The 17,049-nt window shown below is 40.5% G+C and overlaps 2 protein-coding genes across 2 annotated transcripts; one reads left to right on the top strand and one right to left on the bottom strand.

Moving 5' to 3' along the window:
• znf362b (zinc finger protein 362b) lies at nucleotides 1-9,373 on the bottom strand. Its single transcript, XM_085344796.1, has 9 exons — nucleotides 9,316-9,373; nucleotides 7,107-7,170; nucleotides 6,183-6,441; nucleotides 5,638-5,742; nucleotides 5,117-5,435; nucleotides 3,701-3,925; nucleotides 3,290-3,368; nucleotides 3,011-3,169; nucleotides 1-543 (listed from the first exon to the last, which is right to left on the bottom strand). The coding sequence occupies exons 2-9, from the start codon at nucleotides 7,167-7,169 to the stop codon at nucleotides 427-429; spliced, it is 1,326 nt and encodes a 441-aa protein (XP_085200922.1). The 5' UTR covers nucleotide 7,170; nucleotides 9,316-9,373; the 3' UTR covers nucleotides 1-426.
• A 3,685-nt stretch (nucleotides 9,374-13,058) lies between these two features.
• LOC146610442 (tumor necrosis factor receptor superfamily member 23-like) lies at nucleotides 13,059-15,518 on the top strand. Its single transcript, XM_085345007.1, has 5 exons — nucleotides 13,059-13,074; nucleotides 13,671-13,767; nucleotides 13,861-13,986; nucleotides 15,197-15,325; nucleotides 15,451-15,518. The coding sequence occupies exons 1-5, from the start codon at nucleotides 13,060-13,062 to the stop codon at nucleotides 15,516-15,518; spliced, it is 435 nt and encodes a 144-aa protein (XP_085201133.1). The 5' UTR covers nucleotide 13,059.
• The last annotated feature ends 1,531 nt before the right edge of the window (nucleotides 15,519-17,049 follow it).

Here is a 17,049-nt window from a genome sequence, read left to right as displayed (position 1 = left end):
TGCTTTTTCAATTCAATATTCGGGCAAATATCATCTGGCACGTTTTGAAAACCCATTTCATGGAAGAGAATAAAAACAAAAACAAGACAACTAAAACATTTTTTTAATGGCCAATGCATCCGGCGGTTTACATGATGCTTACGAAAGTGCTTATTTAATCTGACGCAAGACATTCTTTGCCACTCGATCCCCTGGACAATATCTGGCTGTATTTTTACATTCACAAAATAACGCTGTGCTCCTTTATGATAGACGGCCTGTGTCGAGACGGATGGAGGCAAGTCTGCTTACAAAATCTAACAGTGAATGCTCATGTCAGCTGTCATAATGCTAATGTAAGCCTTATGTAGATGGCCGTGGGTGCAGGGCCTCACAAGCTCCAGCCGAACGCTGACTCTGAATCTTGATGCTGAACGCTCGCGGAGCTCAGATGAGGGAGATGCGTATGGGGATGCTGGGGGACTCTGTCCTCTGGGGCGACTGGTGACTCACCAGGTGCTCCACCACCGTGTGTTTGGACATGTGCTTCATAAGATAGGTCTCCTACAAGAACAGGAAAACACACAAAGGGCATAAAGATTACTGCTACAGTAATTTTAAAAGTGCCTCTACTCCAACTAGTTCAGCTGAAGTTGATATTGACATTTGTGGTCAAAAGGATACACACACCCCCACTAATATTTAATGAAATCTCCCTTGGAAAATTGCTCCTTGACCAGATCCTTTTGGCATAATGCTGGCTGAATATTTGCACACTCAGAGTTCATTTAAATGAGTTGGTTTCCTGGCACAAACCCAGCATTTCAGCATAGTCCACAGATTTTCAATAGGGTTGAGGTAAGGTCTTTGGGAACGCCATTCCAGAGGCTTAATGGGCCAATTCTAACCAAATGCAGTCCAGAATCATCATTTGAAACAACTGTACATAAGTACAAATAATTTGGCTCTGTCCCTACCTTGCCAAGGTCTGGAAGAAGACCCAAACGGGCACTCTCAAATCAGAGAAGCTCGTTCTTTAAACTTGATGCCTTCAAGCTCAATGAAAATTTGCAGCTGGTAAACAACAATTGAACTATCTGGGCACAATGACATGAAGAATGTGTGGAAGAGTTAAGGTGAGGCTTTTAAACCTAAGAACAGAGTGCCAGCTGTCAAGCATGGCGGTGATAGCATCATGCTCTGGGGTTGTTTTGCTGCCACTGGTACTTGTACAATGCACAAAGTCTATGGAATAATGAAGAAAAAATACCTCCAAATTCTTCAACTCAGCCTCAAATCAACAGCTGGATGCTTGAAACTTGGACACAGCTGAGTGTTCCAACAGGACAATGATGCCAAACATATATCAAAGCTGGTTTTGGAATGGATAAAGTAGCTTCTGGAATGGTTTTCCCAAAGCCTTGACCTCAACCCTACTGAAAATCTTTGTACTACGCTTAAAACAAATTTTTTTCTTATTTGTATTTAAGGTTAGCTTGTGCGCTGCTGGAACCATAATTTCCCTGAGGGGACCTACCCAATGGATTAATAAAGCTCTCTTCTAAAATACAGGTCTGTACTGGGAAACCAACAAATTCTTGATTTTAAAAGATATTAAAGATATATGTTGCACAATCCTTCCACCCCGGAAAAGAAAACTTCTGACCACAACTTTATGTTTGCCCAGATCCTCTTAAGATAGCTGGTAAAGGATATCAAAGATCAGTGCCTGCATTTCAACACCCAGTCAAACTTCAAATATAATCTGGCCTCAGGAAATCACATGATAGGGTGGGGCCAGGTTTCACAATGAGCTCACTCGAACTCTCCACCATTTGACTCTTAGAACTGAAGAAGTTTCTCGAATGAGAGGTGACACATCTTCAAGCAACTTAAAGAAGTCCAGACGCTTTTCTTTCCAAGCTCCTAAATATAATCACAAGCTCTCGGCTGTTGGTCAGGATGTAGAGCAAGTTATCTTCCAATCAGAAGGTCTGTGGTTCAGTCCCCGGCTCCTTCAATTTGCATCCAAATCCAATTTATTTATATAACACATTTAAAAACAGAAAGTTTGCCCAAAGTGCTGTACAGAAAAAAAAGAAGTAATTTGTCAATGTCAAAGTATCCTTGGGTAAGACACTGAACCCTGAATTCCCCTTGATATATTCGTGTGAGTATGTTAATGTTAGACAACGGGCTTAGGCACACAATAAAACACTATATGATTGGGTGAATGACACCTGTAGTAAAGAGTGCCCTAAGAGTGGAAAAGCACTATATACCAGTCAATTTACTTGTTCCTACATTTGAGCTTTCAGAGAAAAGGATATGTCATCATTGTATCCTATACGTGAATTAAATTTTATCAGAATTAGTCCATGAATTTATGATTTATGGTTGTGACCTTGACCTCTGAGCACCAAAATGTAATCTTTGAGCCTTATTTTGGCCAAGTATTTTGTCAGTCCACAGCTGAGTCATTTTCCTGACGTTTTTGAATGCCTAGAGGCTCATCAGTTCCTAGTGTTAAAACAAAACTAATCAAAGCATAATCCAGCTTGAGGGACATTAGTTAATGCTATCATTTACAAGAATTTAAAGTGAAAAGTGAAACTGCCATGGACTTATGTAAAGGTAAGAACAATACAAGTTAAATAAGACTATGTTATCAAAAACAATGATCACACAGAAACGGCCAGCCCAATGACCTATTTGGACAGGTTTAGAGGAAACTGGAGGGATGTGCATTGAGGAGTAGATGAAATACACATATTTATATTAATCAGGATGGGACAGACATACAATGCGAAAACATAATGCTTCCGGACCTCAGCTATAGCTTAAAGATATTCTTTTAGTCCTTTTTGAATATTTGAACAGAAGCAAGGACACACTAAGGTGTTAAATATCTCAAACAGGAAACACACCGACTTCTAGTCCAAGAGAGAAAAAAATATTATCAAATGTCATTGATGCAAAAAACAGGTGTGGAAACCCTGACATAGTGAATACTTGCTTGTGGTTTACTTACTGAGGTGTAAGCCCGGCCACACATGCTACAGCAGTAGGCCTTAGCGTTTTTGATGGCATGCGCTGACAAGTGGATCTGCAACGATGCAGAGTCTGAGTAGGCACGGTAGCAGTTGGGACATTTATACGGCTTGTCTTTATTGTGCTGCCTCTGGTGAGACTGTGGGGGAGAGAAAACACGGACAGAGGTTGTAGAGAAGTCCACGTAATTTGAACATTTGCAGCTCTGCATCTGAACCTTTTAATCAGGATCAGGTCACAAGAAGAATCTCTGACTGACCTGGAGATTAGACAGCTGGGTAAAAGCCTTTTCGCATCCAGGGTGGGCGCATTTATAAGGCCTATCGCCGGTGTGGATTCTGCAGCAAGAGAAGCAGACGGGAAAATGTTTTTATGACAGACGCCACTGCAAGAGAACTCCTGCAAAGAAACATCAAAGTATATTCAAAGCAGCAGATTTTCACTGCATATAAGTCACAGTCGTGGTCTATATGTGAAACGTAAAAAGAGTTCCAGCAAGGAGAAAACAGATATAGCTGTAAAGGGGATGACAGGTATTCAGGTAAATTCTAAACATTAAATATTAGTAATGTGTGACCACCAATCAGATTTGAAATGGGCAACAGTAGAGCCACAGAGGCAGCTGAGATCAACTTGATTTCTCACGCTTCATGTTCACAGTTTGACCAACCTGGTATGCTGCTGCAGGTGTGACAGCTGACGGAACGAGTTCTCGCAGTAGGAGCAGTGGTAGGGTTTGATCCCCAGGTGAATGCGCAAGTGCTGGGACAGGTAAGAGGCGTTGGCGAACGTCTTGGAGCAGTGGGGACACTTGTGCGGTTTGGCCTCTGTGTGGGACTTGGAATGAATCTGCATCTCTGACTTGGTTAAGAAGGTAAGTGGGCAGACTTTGCATCTTGGGGACAAGAAGAAACAAAATAGATCAGATCAAAACAATTTTGAGGGATTAAAATCCGCCTGCCTACAACTAAATAGAAAACGTAGCATAACATCAGTTTTTTCCCCACCCCAGTACGCAGACCACTTTAATAATTTTAACAATAATTTAAGAAAATCATCAAGTCTTAATCACACTTTATGTCAAAAGTAGCAACGAAAACTGAAAATCAACTATAGTTGATTAACTAAGTAGTAACACATGATTTTAAAAAATCCAACAACACCAGCATTGCTAACCTTACAATTTAAGAAAAAAGTCACTTTTGACTGCTCCTTCATTCACAAAGAATTCCCACAGCAGGTACCTCTGCATATCTGATTTCGCTGATTTTATTTACACTGAACAACCATGATGTAATCTCCAAAAGAGTGTTTGAGGTGGGTGTGTTAACCACTACACTATGGAGCCACTAGCCTCATTATCTAAAACTTCCAGCTGACTGACTTAAATGGGGTTTTTTCTCACAATAAAAAAAATTGAACTTTTAATTATTTGTCATAAAAGCTTAAAATCTGAACACTAATGAGAAATTGCCGAACCTGTCAGCTGGCTTTCATTGCAGCCTCTGGAAAGTCCTGGTTATCATAAACTAACATAAAATAAGAAAAAATATCAAAAGTTTTCCCAGGTAGCAAGAAGAGGTCAATATTAGCTGACAATTTATTAGCAATTTCGGCATTGCTACATTTGTCCAGTGATCTTTCTACATGCTTTCTCCAACCATCAGTCTCTGTTGTTTAACTATCATGGGAGGTTTTTTTCCACCTTGCCTTTCTGACCTGCTATTAAACAAACCCTCCTCTCCTCCCCAACACCAACTCATCCTCCTGGATGTTCTGGGAGGGTCAACCCAAGTTCAAATCTTCCATCTGTTAGCTTTACCTCATTGCAACCAGTGCTCAGACTCTTTTGGGTTCAGTCCTTTGGAGTATGTTTGACCGATCTTTTTTTAGTAAACCTGTTGTCTACTCAGGTGAAAGCTGTGCTCATATTAAGCCTCAGTATAGAGCGCTTCTCTCATTCTCAAAGTTCTCTCAGGAAAATACCTATCAATGCTTGCAGACCTCGTAAAGCTGTCAATTTACTTTGCAAGATCAGCACAGAAAAAAACCCTGAAAACAATAGGAGCAGCTTTCTGAATCCAACCTGTAGGTTTTGCCCTCTTTGGGTGCAACGGTGACACATCCTTGATCAGCCAGGATGGGGTAGGGCACCACCAGCAGAGGACCAGATGTGTTTTCGGCTTTGATCTTCTTTCTTCCCCGAGGTGCCTTTGGCGGGGGGCCCAACAGTCCTGCCAGGCCTCCGGCCTTCATGTGGTCAATGCCAGGGCCACTAGCCAGTCCAGAGATGATGTTCACAGAGGGGGCGCCACCCAAGCGGTTCTGGCTGCTGGAGGTCGGAGTCGTCGGGGTCAGGGCGTCTGAGGTGCTGTGGCTGTCGGGTCGAGATGAGGGGGCCAGACCTGAGAAGGTTGGAACAAAAACTGCATTAGCAGGTATGACTAATTCAACACCACACTCTACAGAACCATACCAGTGTACCGCACAGTAAACACCATGTGTGTGTCAATTTTCCATGACAGTTATCTTTATATTATCACACCAGAGGCTGGCTGCCTTGCTGCATTTCTCCTACAAGCTTCACAGATGGCGTGACGGCTGTACCTGAGCGATGGTTGACCCGGCCAGTTTGCTCACTAAGGTGTCTCATTTGCCAGTCCTCCCATAATCCTTTGGCCTTCACCGCTGACTTGTCATCCATATTTCCATCTGGAATTTATAAGGTGATGGTGTGTCAGTCAGTAAAATGTCTCGTAATCCGCGCAGGCCTGATTCTACGCCACGTCTACGAATTCATTACATCAACTATTAGCCTGCAAAACTGGAGAATAACATTAAAAATGTTTTGATTTAAGAAAACCAGGCCTATCTGTAGCAATTATTACATCAATAACTTCATGTTAATTAAGGTTACTCTAGGGCTGGGTATCATTTTAAACCGTTTCCACGTTTCTGTAAATAAGATAAATTTGCAACTGTGGGTTTTGGAGTAGCTGTGCAGGCATCACTCACTTTTCATTATGGATTTTTATTTGGCCTCTACCTTCACAATCTGTATATTATCACCTTAAACTCACCAGGCCACCATGCCAGTTTGAGACAAGTTGGCAGCACTTGGACATATTTAACACTATTTCAGAAGAACGTACCCGGTCCAGAACTGGAGGCGGGACGAGCGTGCAGGGCGATGTCCGGCTGTCCAGAGCCCTGCGGCTGTGGGTGGTGGCCCGGAACCTGTTGCGGCTGAGGCTTTGGAACCTGCATGCCGTGCTGAGCGCTACCGTCCGGGGACGAGGTGGGAACCAGCAGCTGCTGAGAATGGGTGGAGGTAGGTGGCAGGTGCAGGGGTCTAATCTTCTCAGCCATCAGCTGCTCCTTGATCTTGTTAATGAGGACCAGGTTATCCAGCTGAAAGGGTTAACGGGTCATGCTCAACAGAAAACAGCCGCCTTGTGTGAATGTCATTCATGCCATCAAAACATATTGCAGGACAGGAAACACTGATCAGCACATGATTAGTTTTTACCTATGACAGAGGTGAGCTAAAGTAACGCCCACCAAACGCTTTAATCCAGCCCACTCATGGAGGAGGAGCATCAATTCTGGACATTCACTGTATTTTACAGCACAAAGCACTGCGTTTGTAATGTTGTTAAGAATGGATTGTGTCCTAAAAGTGGTTGTCTGAACTAGCAACTTCATCCAAGCTAGGGGGGGGGGGCTGAAGTCATCATACTGTTGACTTTGAGTTATAACAGCAGTATTCCTTTGTAACAGCAGCAGACCGACTACATTTAGTCGGTCTGCTGCTATCTAGTTTGTAATGCAAACGTTTTCAGGAAGCACTTGCGCTTCTTTGGTCCGGCCTGCTTGAGATCAATTAGGACTGCGTGTGTACCCACGAACTCCAAGGAGTCTGAGGCACCCCCCTTATCTGCGAGAACAAACTGCGAGCGGTTCTAGGCGTAACAGTGATGGACTGGTGCTGAAAGGCTGAAAAGACATTCACACATGGAAACAAATGGCAGTGGAAGGTGGAAACATCACAGTAATTACATGCTGAGCGGACTTACCTGGCCTGGCATGGACGGAGGCGGCGGCCAGAAGTATGGGTTGTTAAACCGAGGCTCTGCCATCCTGAAGTGTGTGACATTTATTTTAGTCGCTTTTCAAAGATGCACATAATGAAGTGCTCCCTTACAGAGCACTGTTGTTAAAACTGCACGTAGAGTAAGTTAATGCTTACAAACAGGCAGGCTTAAACTGTGAAGCTGAAAAATCTGACACCTTAACCACACGCTGCATGTGGCTAGTTTCATATGTCATGCTTGAATTTTCTTTCAGGCCTTGTGCTGATCACATTCGCATCCACATAGCTCTGCATCCACTTTGATGTCACTTTAAGGTGTCGAGAACCATTTCTGGTACTCAGTTAACGCCACGTATCAGCTGTTTAGACGGTTAAAGTTGCAGAGAATTTGCTGCATTTACTTCTCCGGACTGTTTGCACCACAGGCACAAATGTAGTAAGCATTAAACGAGTGGCTTCTAAATCTGCTGCTTTTGATGGATAAATTCACTTTGTTCGTTTATTGTGATTGTTTGAAAAAACAAAACAAAACAAAACTGTGGGGACAATTGAATGACCCTCATGTTAAGTTAAGATGTGTAACAGCTGACCTTGAAACGGTTTCATATAGAAGACCTGAGTCTGATCATGACCGCAAGTGCTCTGCGATATTAAAAATTTTGGTACTGATCCGATACCAAGTAAATACAGGGCCGGTATTGCCAGTACAGATACCTATACTTTTACCCTATAAAAGAAGGCTTATGCAGGTGAATCATCATCAATGATCATCTAAACCACTTTGGGTCAATTTCTGTTGTTTAAATATACTACAAACTATAAATAGTTAATGCAAAAGTGTTCAGATATTTTTTATACTGGATGTATATTTTTTCCTTTAAAAAATTTCCACTATTTCACACAATGCAGTGGGCTACATGCTAAACTTAGAAGCTATAAATAAAGTATCGATCACGTGGCTCTAGTATCGATCCTATACCAATACCAGCGCTGGTGTCAATACTATCAATCGATCTGCCCACCTTTAAGACAGGCTTTGAAAGGCAGGGGGAAAGTGTGGAAGACAGTAGTTTAGAGCTAGGGCTCTTATTTTGTTGAAAAATAAAATGAAATAAATGCTTTAAGATAGCTGAAAAAGAAGTTTAATTAAAAAGGTAAATACGATTTTCTTTAATGTAACAGTGTAAAAACTCGCTAGATGTCAGCTCACGCTTAGAAGTCGATGTGTGTAAATCAGGCCTACAGAGTAAAAGTGACACAAATCCACGCAGCTCTGCCATCTAAATGCCACCTACAATATGCCTTCACTTCTAAAAAAAAAAAAAAAAAAAAAACCCACATCAGCATGATCCTGCGCCGTTTAGCTCGGGCTTGATGCCCCTCTGCTCCTTTTGTCTGAATTCCTGCAAATAAGTGGACGTCGCTTTTGTAATTTTTCCACAAAAACCGCCGTGAAAAAACAAGACAAAACAAAACTTGAAGTTCTTTGACTTTTTTCGGACGTGTCGGCTGTCTGGGAGCAGCTCCGGACTCGCACCGACGGAGGATTGTCCGGATCGATCCTCCCCGGTGCGACTCGACACATTCTCAGACAGTTTTCTTAAAACATTTCCAGACAAAAGAGAAACAAAAATGGCAGCCTTATTTTTATAAGGCGGGACGCCATATTCTGCAGACCCCAAATTTTTTAGGAGCATGAACATGTTGTCGTGTGGCGGGTGTTTGGAATGAGAAGCGGCCGGAGACCAACACAAAGGTGTGTTTATCATGTCGGAGGCATGAATGATTGTTTACGGCGAATTGCAGGTTTGAATAGCCCGGCCTCCCCACCTCTTAAAAAAACTGACACTTCCTACAACAACCATGCCCTGCAAGGAGGAAAAAAACACACACACATACACACACACACACGGAAACGGACAAGCTTGATTCATCAGTGCCGATTAAAAATAACCGTAGCGATTCGTTAAGGTCAAAATCGGAACCGGTGCACAGCGCCTCATCTCCCGACAGACTCTGTGCCATCTTAAGCAAAATTCACTTTTTTAAGGGCTGCTTTTTTCTACATTCTGTAACTTTTGGACGAATCAAAGCAGAGAAATTGCATTTTCGTGCTAATGCACGCACCGAGAGGCTACCGCTCATTAGAGAAATGCACAGCAACGGAAACATGTAAAGACATGCACAAATACCTTGTGTCCTGATTGCAGATATTGTCTTGCGAGTACAGCTATAATATAAAAGGTTGATGTTCTTTCTGCCTCCGGTCGGACCACCGCTTCCGGGTCGCTTTGTTCACTTCTGGGTGCTGCTGCTGCTGCAAGGCTCAGCACAGTGCAGTCGAGAGGGGAAATATTGTGCTAAATGTTGCTTTTGTATTTTCATACCACGACCCACTTTATTCGCGTTTAACAGCATCTCAGCAGAAGCTACGTCAACGCAAGCAGGGCCGATACATGCGTTAGTGAATTTTCAAAGTGCACACATTAGCGATGCTGTCATCATGTGGTGAGGCGATGAGCAGTTTTTCTCTGATGCCATTTCTTAAAAAAAGAAAAAGAAAAAAAAAACAGTCATATTTGCTGCCCTGTCAGAACTGTTATTATAGGCGGTCCACCCAAAGCACCTTAAGAGAAACACTAAAAAAGGAAAAGATTGTTAAAAAATACACAAAGAAAACAAAGTATATTTAAAAATGCACTTCTTTGCTACTACAGTGAAATACAGTTAGCCAGATAATCCTATATCTTCTAGTTAACAATCATTTATTCTCATCCAGCTGTGAAATATTTACAAAATCAGAAAACAATCTAATGTAACAAAAGCAGGAAAATGTAACAATTTTCCTACTTTCTTCCACAGTAAAATTTCTAATATTACAGGGTATTAGTTAATAGCATGTTAACATGTATTTGTATTGTGCTTTATGGCATTTCATTTTATCATTTACTTTATTCCAATTTTTGTACAGGGCTTTGTTACCACTTGTCTGCGAAAGGCACATTGTAAATAAACAGTACTTACTTACTCTTGTAGTAAATAAGTAAGTAAGGTACCAGTCTGTTTTCCGAACCCATCATAGCATGGAAATGTTTCTTACTAAAGTCATCAATGACCTAAAAACCAACAGTGATTCACCGAGTGTTTCAGTCTTAGACCTCTCTGCTTCCTTCAACAGTGTTGATAGTAACATTTTAATTCAAAGCCTTTATGATTCAGTTGGTTTATCAGGTCAGATTCTCATCAAACCCTAAGTGTAGAAGTTTTAATGTTTTACTTGGTAGTTTGAAATCTGCAGAAACAAAAATTCAATTAGGGGTTCCTCAAGGATTTGTCCTCGGTCCCTTAGTATTTAACCTTTACACTACCCTGCTTGTTGTTATCATAATGAAGATGAAACACAGTTTTTTATCTGTCATTTTCATCTGATGAGCTAATCTCTATTTAAAATTTAATAAGCTGCACTGATGACAGTAACTTCTGATTTTGTCGAACTGAACAGAGACAAGATGAAAGTATTTCGTGTTGTTCCAAAAAGTCAGATAAAGAAAATGTGTTCATATTTATCACACATGAAAGAAAGTCAGGACCCTTGGCATTATTTTGTTCAGTGATGTCAGTTTTGATAATTATATTAATGAGGTCACCAGAGCTCCTTTCCACAACATAAAAATATATCAGAAGCTTGAAAATTCCTATTGCAAATTGAGAAATGTGCAAAAGCGTTCATATCGAGCAGGTTAGACTACTGTAATGCTCTACTTGCTGGATTATCCAAATTATCAGTAGGTGGACTTCATCTTGGTCTAAGGAGCTGATTTTATTTGAAGTCTAAGGAGCTTGGAAAGAAAAGCGTCTGGACTTCTTTAAGTTGCTTGAAGACGTTTCACCTCTCATCCGAGAAGCTTCTTCAGTTCTAGGGTAAAATGGTGGAGAGTCCCAGATTTAAACCCCGTGGGGGTATCCCCCCAAGGAGGGAAAAAGGACCCCCTGATGATCCTCTACCTAATCACATGAGCCAAGGTGTGAAAATGGGTGTGGGTCACAATCAGCCAGGGTTTCAGGTGAGCTCATTGTGAAACCTAGCCCCACCCTATCATGTATTTCCTGGGGTCAGATGGCCCAGGGTGTGAGTGGGCTTTAAGGCATCTGGGAAAGGATCTCAAAACTGGACTATAGATGGCAGACAGTTGGTGTCGTAAACCACCGCCTCAAAGATGGTCGCTCACAGTGGACATAAATGGCTTCTTTCACTCTTTCAAACCATCTGTCCTCTCTGTCCAAAATGTGAACATTGGCATCCTTGAAAGATTGACCGAGAACTGATTGAGAACCTTCACAGACGTGGACTTCATCTTCTTCAGAATGCAGCATACGTGGAAGTTTGAAAATATTACGATAATATTTAAGTCACTGGATTGAAGTTTGAACTGGTTTCCAGTTCAACAGAGAACTGCCTTTTAAAGTCCTTCTATTAGTTAGTGGAGCTCTCAGTGGTTTGGCTCCCAGTTCATTTCTGGTGTACTCTGTGTCTGTAACCCTATTATAACTCTCAAGTCATCAGATGCAGCTCTTTTAACTTGTACCCTGGAATTTTCATGGTCATTTTTTGAATCCACTTAACACTTAACACTGACCTATGAATCACTTAAGCCTTAAATAGGCCTGTAACTCAAGGGATGAGTCAGTGTTGTGTCTACACATAACAGGCATATTACATAGAACCGATCTGAAATGATGTCTTCAGGAACTTTGTTACTAGCAGCCAGCTGCAAGAAAACAAACACAAAAGGAATTTTCACAGATAAAATGTTTTTGAATAGGAAAAGGTCCTGATGCAGGAACTGAGAGAGGCATCTGGCCCTTCAGGTATTTCATATACTTACTGTTTACTGAAGCCTCTTCAGAAATAGTCAGTGAAAGGTTGCCAATAAGCCATTTTTAAGAAAGATGAACAAGGAGAAAAGCCTGATGTATGATAAATTACACAAGAACTATACTGACAATCGTCCCCAAAAGGTCTAATGGAGCGATGAATCCAAACTTGAAACTTCAGCTTAAAATTGTTTTCAATATGTCTGGGAGTCAGGAGTGAGGTACAAATGTTTGTCACTCCTTTACAGCCATCTGTAAAACACAGTAGAGGCACCTTCATGGTTTGGAGCTGCATTTCACGCAGCCCAAAGTGACGGAAATACGAACACAGAAAAATAACATAAAATTTTGATCCATTGTGGAATATGATCTAAAAAGCATGTGATTGGCAACAACTTATTTTTTCCACATTCCAATGATCCCAAACACACTGCCAATGGAGTAAAAGGATATGTCGAAATCTTAAATGAATTCCAAGAATGCTGGTGTTCAAGTTTCATCATGACCTTCAGTACATGTAATGTCAGGGATGTTGTCCAAAGTCAGCAAGTCGAGTTAGGCTGCTTTTCACAGCAATACAGCTTCTTGGTAGATTTTGAATCCTCTAATCTGTATCAGCATTTAACTGATCACATTTTTCCATAAAGTCGGAATTTGATGTATTACTGTGCATTGTTCTGGCTAAAACTTTAAGGCAGGCATCCAGGCCACCCTTGTCCATACCAGTACTGCAGAAATTCTGTAGTGTTACAATGTTATTGTGCAGGAGTCTGCATGTAAGGAGTTAGTGTTTACATGATGTCAGTTTCCTGTTTCCTGCACCACTTCTCTGGAGATTCCAAAGAACTGAAACCGTGACACACAATCGCACACTCACAAACAAAGCCTTCCTTAAATGTTTTATTTGAGTCAGCTCTAAAGGAAACCTGCATATCAGTTGAAGTGAGAATTCTTCCTGCTGCTGTTCACTTTGGGCGAGAACTACATTGCTGTTTCAAACTGAGTGAAGGAATTCCAGTGAAACTTGGTTATTTAATTTCCACACTGCCTGCTCACACAACATGGACCTTATCTTGGTAAGTTTATATTTTTTTATTGATTATCTTTTTATTGATTTTATTGATTTATGCTGCTTAAAAAATTTATTAGACCAACTGTCATGAAAAGAGATCTGTCAAAATTGTAAATCATCCAGCGCTGTTATAAACTGTCCTCTTTTCTGCGGGGCCTGATTGGGATTTATTTCACTTGTTTACAACACCTTTCTCTGTCTTCTTTATTATGATCTGATTTTTCCATCGAACCTGTGAGCCAGAAAAAAAATGTGTGAAGGAGCTCTGTAAGGAGACCAGCTTTAGAAAGAGGTTTCTGAAATACTTTCCTGAATGTGACAGAGTCTATGCTCCCAACCCTCTGATGGTCGTATTTAGGAAAGTATGGGGAGGGAAACAAACAAACTTCATCTTATGTGTTCTGTCTGGACGACGACTTAAATGGCTAATACTTTTAGCTTCACTACAGTTTTTTTCAGCCCTGATTTGTGTGGTATTTCGATGCATTTTTATATATTTCTATGATACTCTTGTTGTCTCTTTGTGGCTGTTTTAATGAAAAATGTCAGTCCTGTTTCCTCAACAGTTTACCTCAGATCTTCAAACCTCCTTTGTTTCAGGTCTTCCCACTGATACTTGCACTGATTTCCTGTGGACAGAGTCACACTGAGGGGACTGAACAAACTAATGGTTCATGTTACAATTTGTGTCCAGCTGGTAAGATATAATGAGGAACATTGTTGTCAATTATTGGTATAAAGTCAGTGCGAAAGTATCACATTAACTTTCCGCCTTTTCTCTCTTTTTCAGGATATCATAAAGTTGGTAACTGTGATGATCAAGTTAAAAAGTACAAATGCAAGAAATGTGAGGATGGCTTCTACACAGACATAGAAAACTACATAGAGAAATGTCTTCGGTGTGACTTATGTAATCGTAAGTATCCTGCCCAGTTTCAATTTAGTGTTACACATGTTTTCTGCTTGTGTGTTAAGGTCGATTAAAGTTAAATTGGACTAAAAAATAGACTGCTATCATCTTGTCATTTAGATATATTTAGATATATTTCAGCATAAACCTCTTTTTGTGGTGATCTTGTTTTGACAATCTTATATTTGTTTCCGACCAATGTGATGAAGTTGAAACACTTTGACAACTTAAGTCTGTCTAGGATGGGAAACCTTTCAACATTGTGTGTCACTCTTACCCTTCAGAATGTCAGTTTGAGCTTGTGCGCACTAAGATTAGAGACTTTGCAGTGCAAAGGCAACGTCTGATGTTACGTGCACTCCAATTTTAACTAACTATTAATTGTCATTGCTTTTGGTTAACGTGACTGTTAGTGTTGGTGAGGTCACCAAGGTAGTTAAAACAATCTATTTGGTGGCTGGACTTTGGGGATTTGCCTTAAGTCCTTCAAGCCCCTGAATGTGCGCTTGCATGTAGACCTGATATCAGGTATCAGGTCTGTTGTTACAAGCTATTCAGCCCCTGTACGGCTGTAGTGAGAGGTTAGGTCACATTGCCTGTGATCAGTTAGACTTATTCTGAGCTGTTATTTAACTCCACCAGAGCTCCCCTTTGTCGCTGGTTCTGTTCATAACTTATATGAGCAGAATTTATAGGTGTAGCCATGAGTTCAGAGTCGGTATGCTTTGGTTTGTCTGTCTTTGCTTTTTACGATATGGTCCTGCTGACTTCATTGAGTGACTGGGACATTTAGCAGCTGACTAAGAAGCCGCTGGGCTGACAACTGGTATCTCCAATTCTCAGACCTTGGTTTGGTAGTGATATGCTGCACCAATTCATTCGGAATTCATTCAAGTATCGACAATCCAAGAGGAGTTTCATAGTAGAAATTCTGCTTCTACAGATCTGGGCTTGGGCTACAATGGGTACTAGGTTCCTCCTAAATCAAGTGTTTCATGCATCTCTAATTAAGAGGAGATTGCAGGGCAGAAATGCTGGCAATACTATATCTTTTGGATGGCTTGGAATTCTTCTAAAATAGCTAAAGGAGGTTACTGGAAAGAGGAAGTTCTGGGCATCACTGCTTAGACTGCTGCCTCCAGGATAAGCAGTAACAAATAGATGATGGCTGGAAGTACGGCATAGATGGACATACTGTGCTTTGCTTTTTCCTCAGATGATGAGATTGTACTAAGGCCCTGCTCCTTCAATAGCAACATAGTGTGTGCCTGTAAACATGGATACTACAATTTAGGGTCTGACCATCTGAGGGAATGCATGAAATGTTCCTGTAGTACATGTCCAAGTAAGTACACTAAAAGAATGTTAAAGCATTTGATTGGTATTCACAGCAGCCACATTTTTTCATTATCAAGCATAATAACAACTTAAATAAATTCGTTCAGTCGCCTCCACCTTTATTCCTTTCAGAGAACGATGACTACAAAAGGAAATGTCTGAAGCAGACGATTGGGACAGACAAAACATATCAATTGTGATTAGATTTTGTTTGTGACTGACTGACAAGAGCACAGGACTACAAATCAATCAGAAAATAATATAGAATGCATATATTTACTGCAGTGATAGCTTACAGTGTATATCAGCACCATCATCAAATCTAAACACAGTGTCTGGCTTATAAAATGTGCTCATGTATGTGTAAACCACATTGTTATTACTGAGTTTCTGCAAAATTGCACAACTGCATGTGTCATAATCACTGTTTGGTTCCAGGGTTTTGAGTTGAAGATTGATTTTTAAAAATTTTGTTTGTATTTTTATTTTTATCTTTAGGGTTTGTTTTGATTTTACTCTGTTTTGGATTTTCAGTTATTTTTAGTATTTTGAGTCTCCAGATTTGGTTAAATTGTCAGGATCCCTGGGTTTTCCTTTGTCTAGTTTTCCCCTTTGACTCGTTATCTTGTAAATAGTTATTGTCTGCGTCATCCACCGTTCATTATCACGCCCTCCCTCACAGACGTGTGCTCCTTCCTGGGAGTTTCCAAATTCCCTAGAAGTGTGTTTTCCAGTAGTTTGTTTTGAACTTGTTTTAACTGCCAGCAATAGAGATTCTTCTTTTCTTTTCCATTTCTCTAGTCCTGGATTTGGGTCTACAACCTGCCTGTTACACAGCACTACATTATATAACTTTCTTCCTTTCTTTTTATTTTTTAATGGTTTGTTTCTGCCACTGGAAATGACCCTTTTTATCATAAGTCAAAATTTGGGGTTTTTATCTGAAAGCTCTGACTTAAAAACCTCAAAATTTCGAGTTATTTCCATTTTTGAGTTACTGTCTCAGAAATTTGATTTATGAAGTTTAGATTTTGAGATAATCTGAAATTCGCTGTTCCAATGATTTCCACACTTCATCAGTGCCCTCGCTCATCCACTAATCATTTAGTGGTAATTTGGTATCTTACTTGTCTCTGGTTTCCTTTGTTTAGGAATCACAATCTAGATTAAAATGTGCATAAATATCCCTGCCTTTGTTCTTTACCATCTTGTACTGTTTAGTCTTCTTTATGTTTTGCTCCTGTCCTTGTTTTGGATTACCAATTAACAATAACCAATTTTGGAGTTTTACTCACTGTTTAGATTACAGCTAGATTACAACACTCGTTCTTTGTTTATTGAAACTCAGTCTCTGTCTTGTGTTTTGAGTCTTTATGGATCTATAAGCGGTATGTGCTAAGATGATCTCATTTTGTTTCCTGTTTCTTGCATTGCTTTTCTGAAGACAAAACAGAATTGAAAGTCCAGAGGCTGAAAACATGCGATAACACACTCATACAAATAAACCTGTCCTTAAACCACAAGTTTGAGTCAGGTTCAAAAGAAAACCATTCATCAGCTTAAATAAGAGTGTCTCATCTCATGCTGGTGATTACAAGATTGTTTTCAACTGAGTGAATCTGAATAAAAATTGGTAAGTAATTCTGTTTGTAGGATTAATTGGATCATCTCCATGTACAATTTCAAGGGTGCTTTGAGTAGAGTTTTGTCATTTAGTGTTGTGTGAAGCTC

Source organism: Diplotaxodon limnothrissa, linkage group LG20 (genome assembly GCF_057381915.1).
Source record: "Diplotaxodon limnothrissa isolate DT_005_m linkage group LG20, D_limnothrissa_male_GT1.1, whole genome shotgun sequence".
NCBI lineage: Eukaryota > Metazoa > Chordata > Actinopteri > Cichliformes > Cichlidae > Diplotaxodon > Diplotaxodon limnothrissa.
The sequence above is the reverse complement of the archived record's forward strand: the minus strand, read 5'-3'. Positions and strand labels throughout refer to the sequence as shown.

Coding starts and splice junctions, on each gene's coding strand:
- znf362b (XM_085344796.1), bottom strand. CDS start 7,169: ATGGCAGAGCCTCGGTTTAACAACCCATACTTCTGGCCGCCGCCTCCG. Junction 3,926..5,116: donor AAAGAGGGCAAAACCTACAG/GTTGGATTCAGA, acceptor CTTGTCCCCAAG/ATGCAAAGTCTGCCCACTTA. Junction 544..3,010: donor GTGGCCGGGCTTACACCTCA/GTAAGTAAACCA, acceptor CTGTTCTTGTAG/GAGACCTATCTTATGAAGCA.
- LOC146610442 (XM_085345007.1), top strand. Junction 13,987..15,196: donor TCGGTGTGACTTATGTAATC/GTAAGTATCCTG, acceptor CTTTTTCCTCAG/ATGATGAGATTGTACTAAGG. Junction 15,326..15,450: donor TTCCTGTAGTACATGTCCAA/GTAAGTACACTA, acceptor TATTCCTTTCAG/AGAACGATGACTACAAAAGG.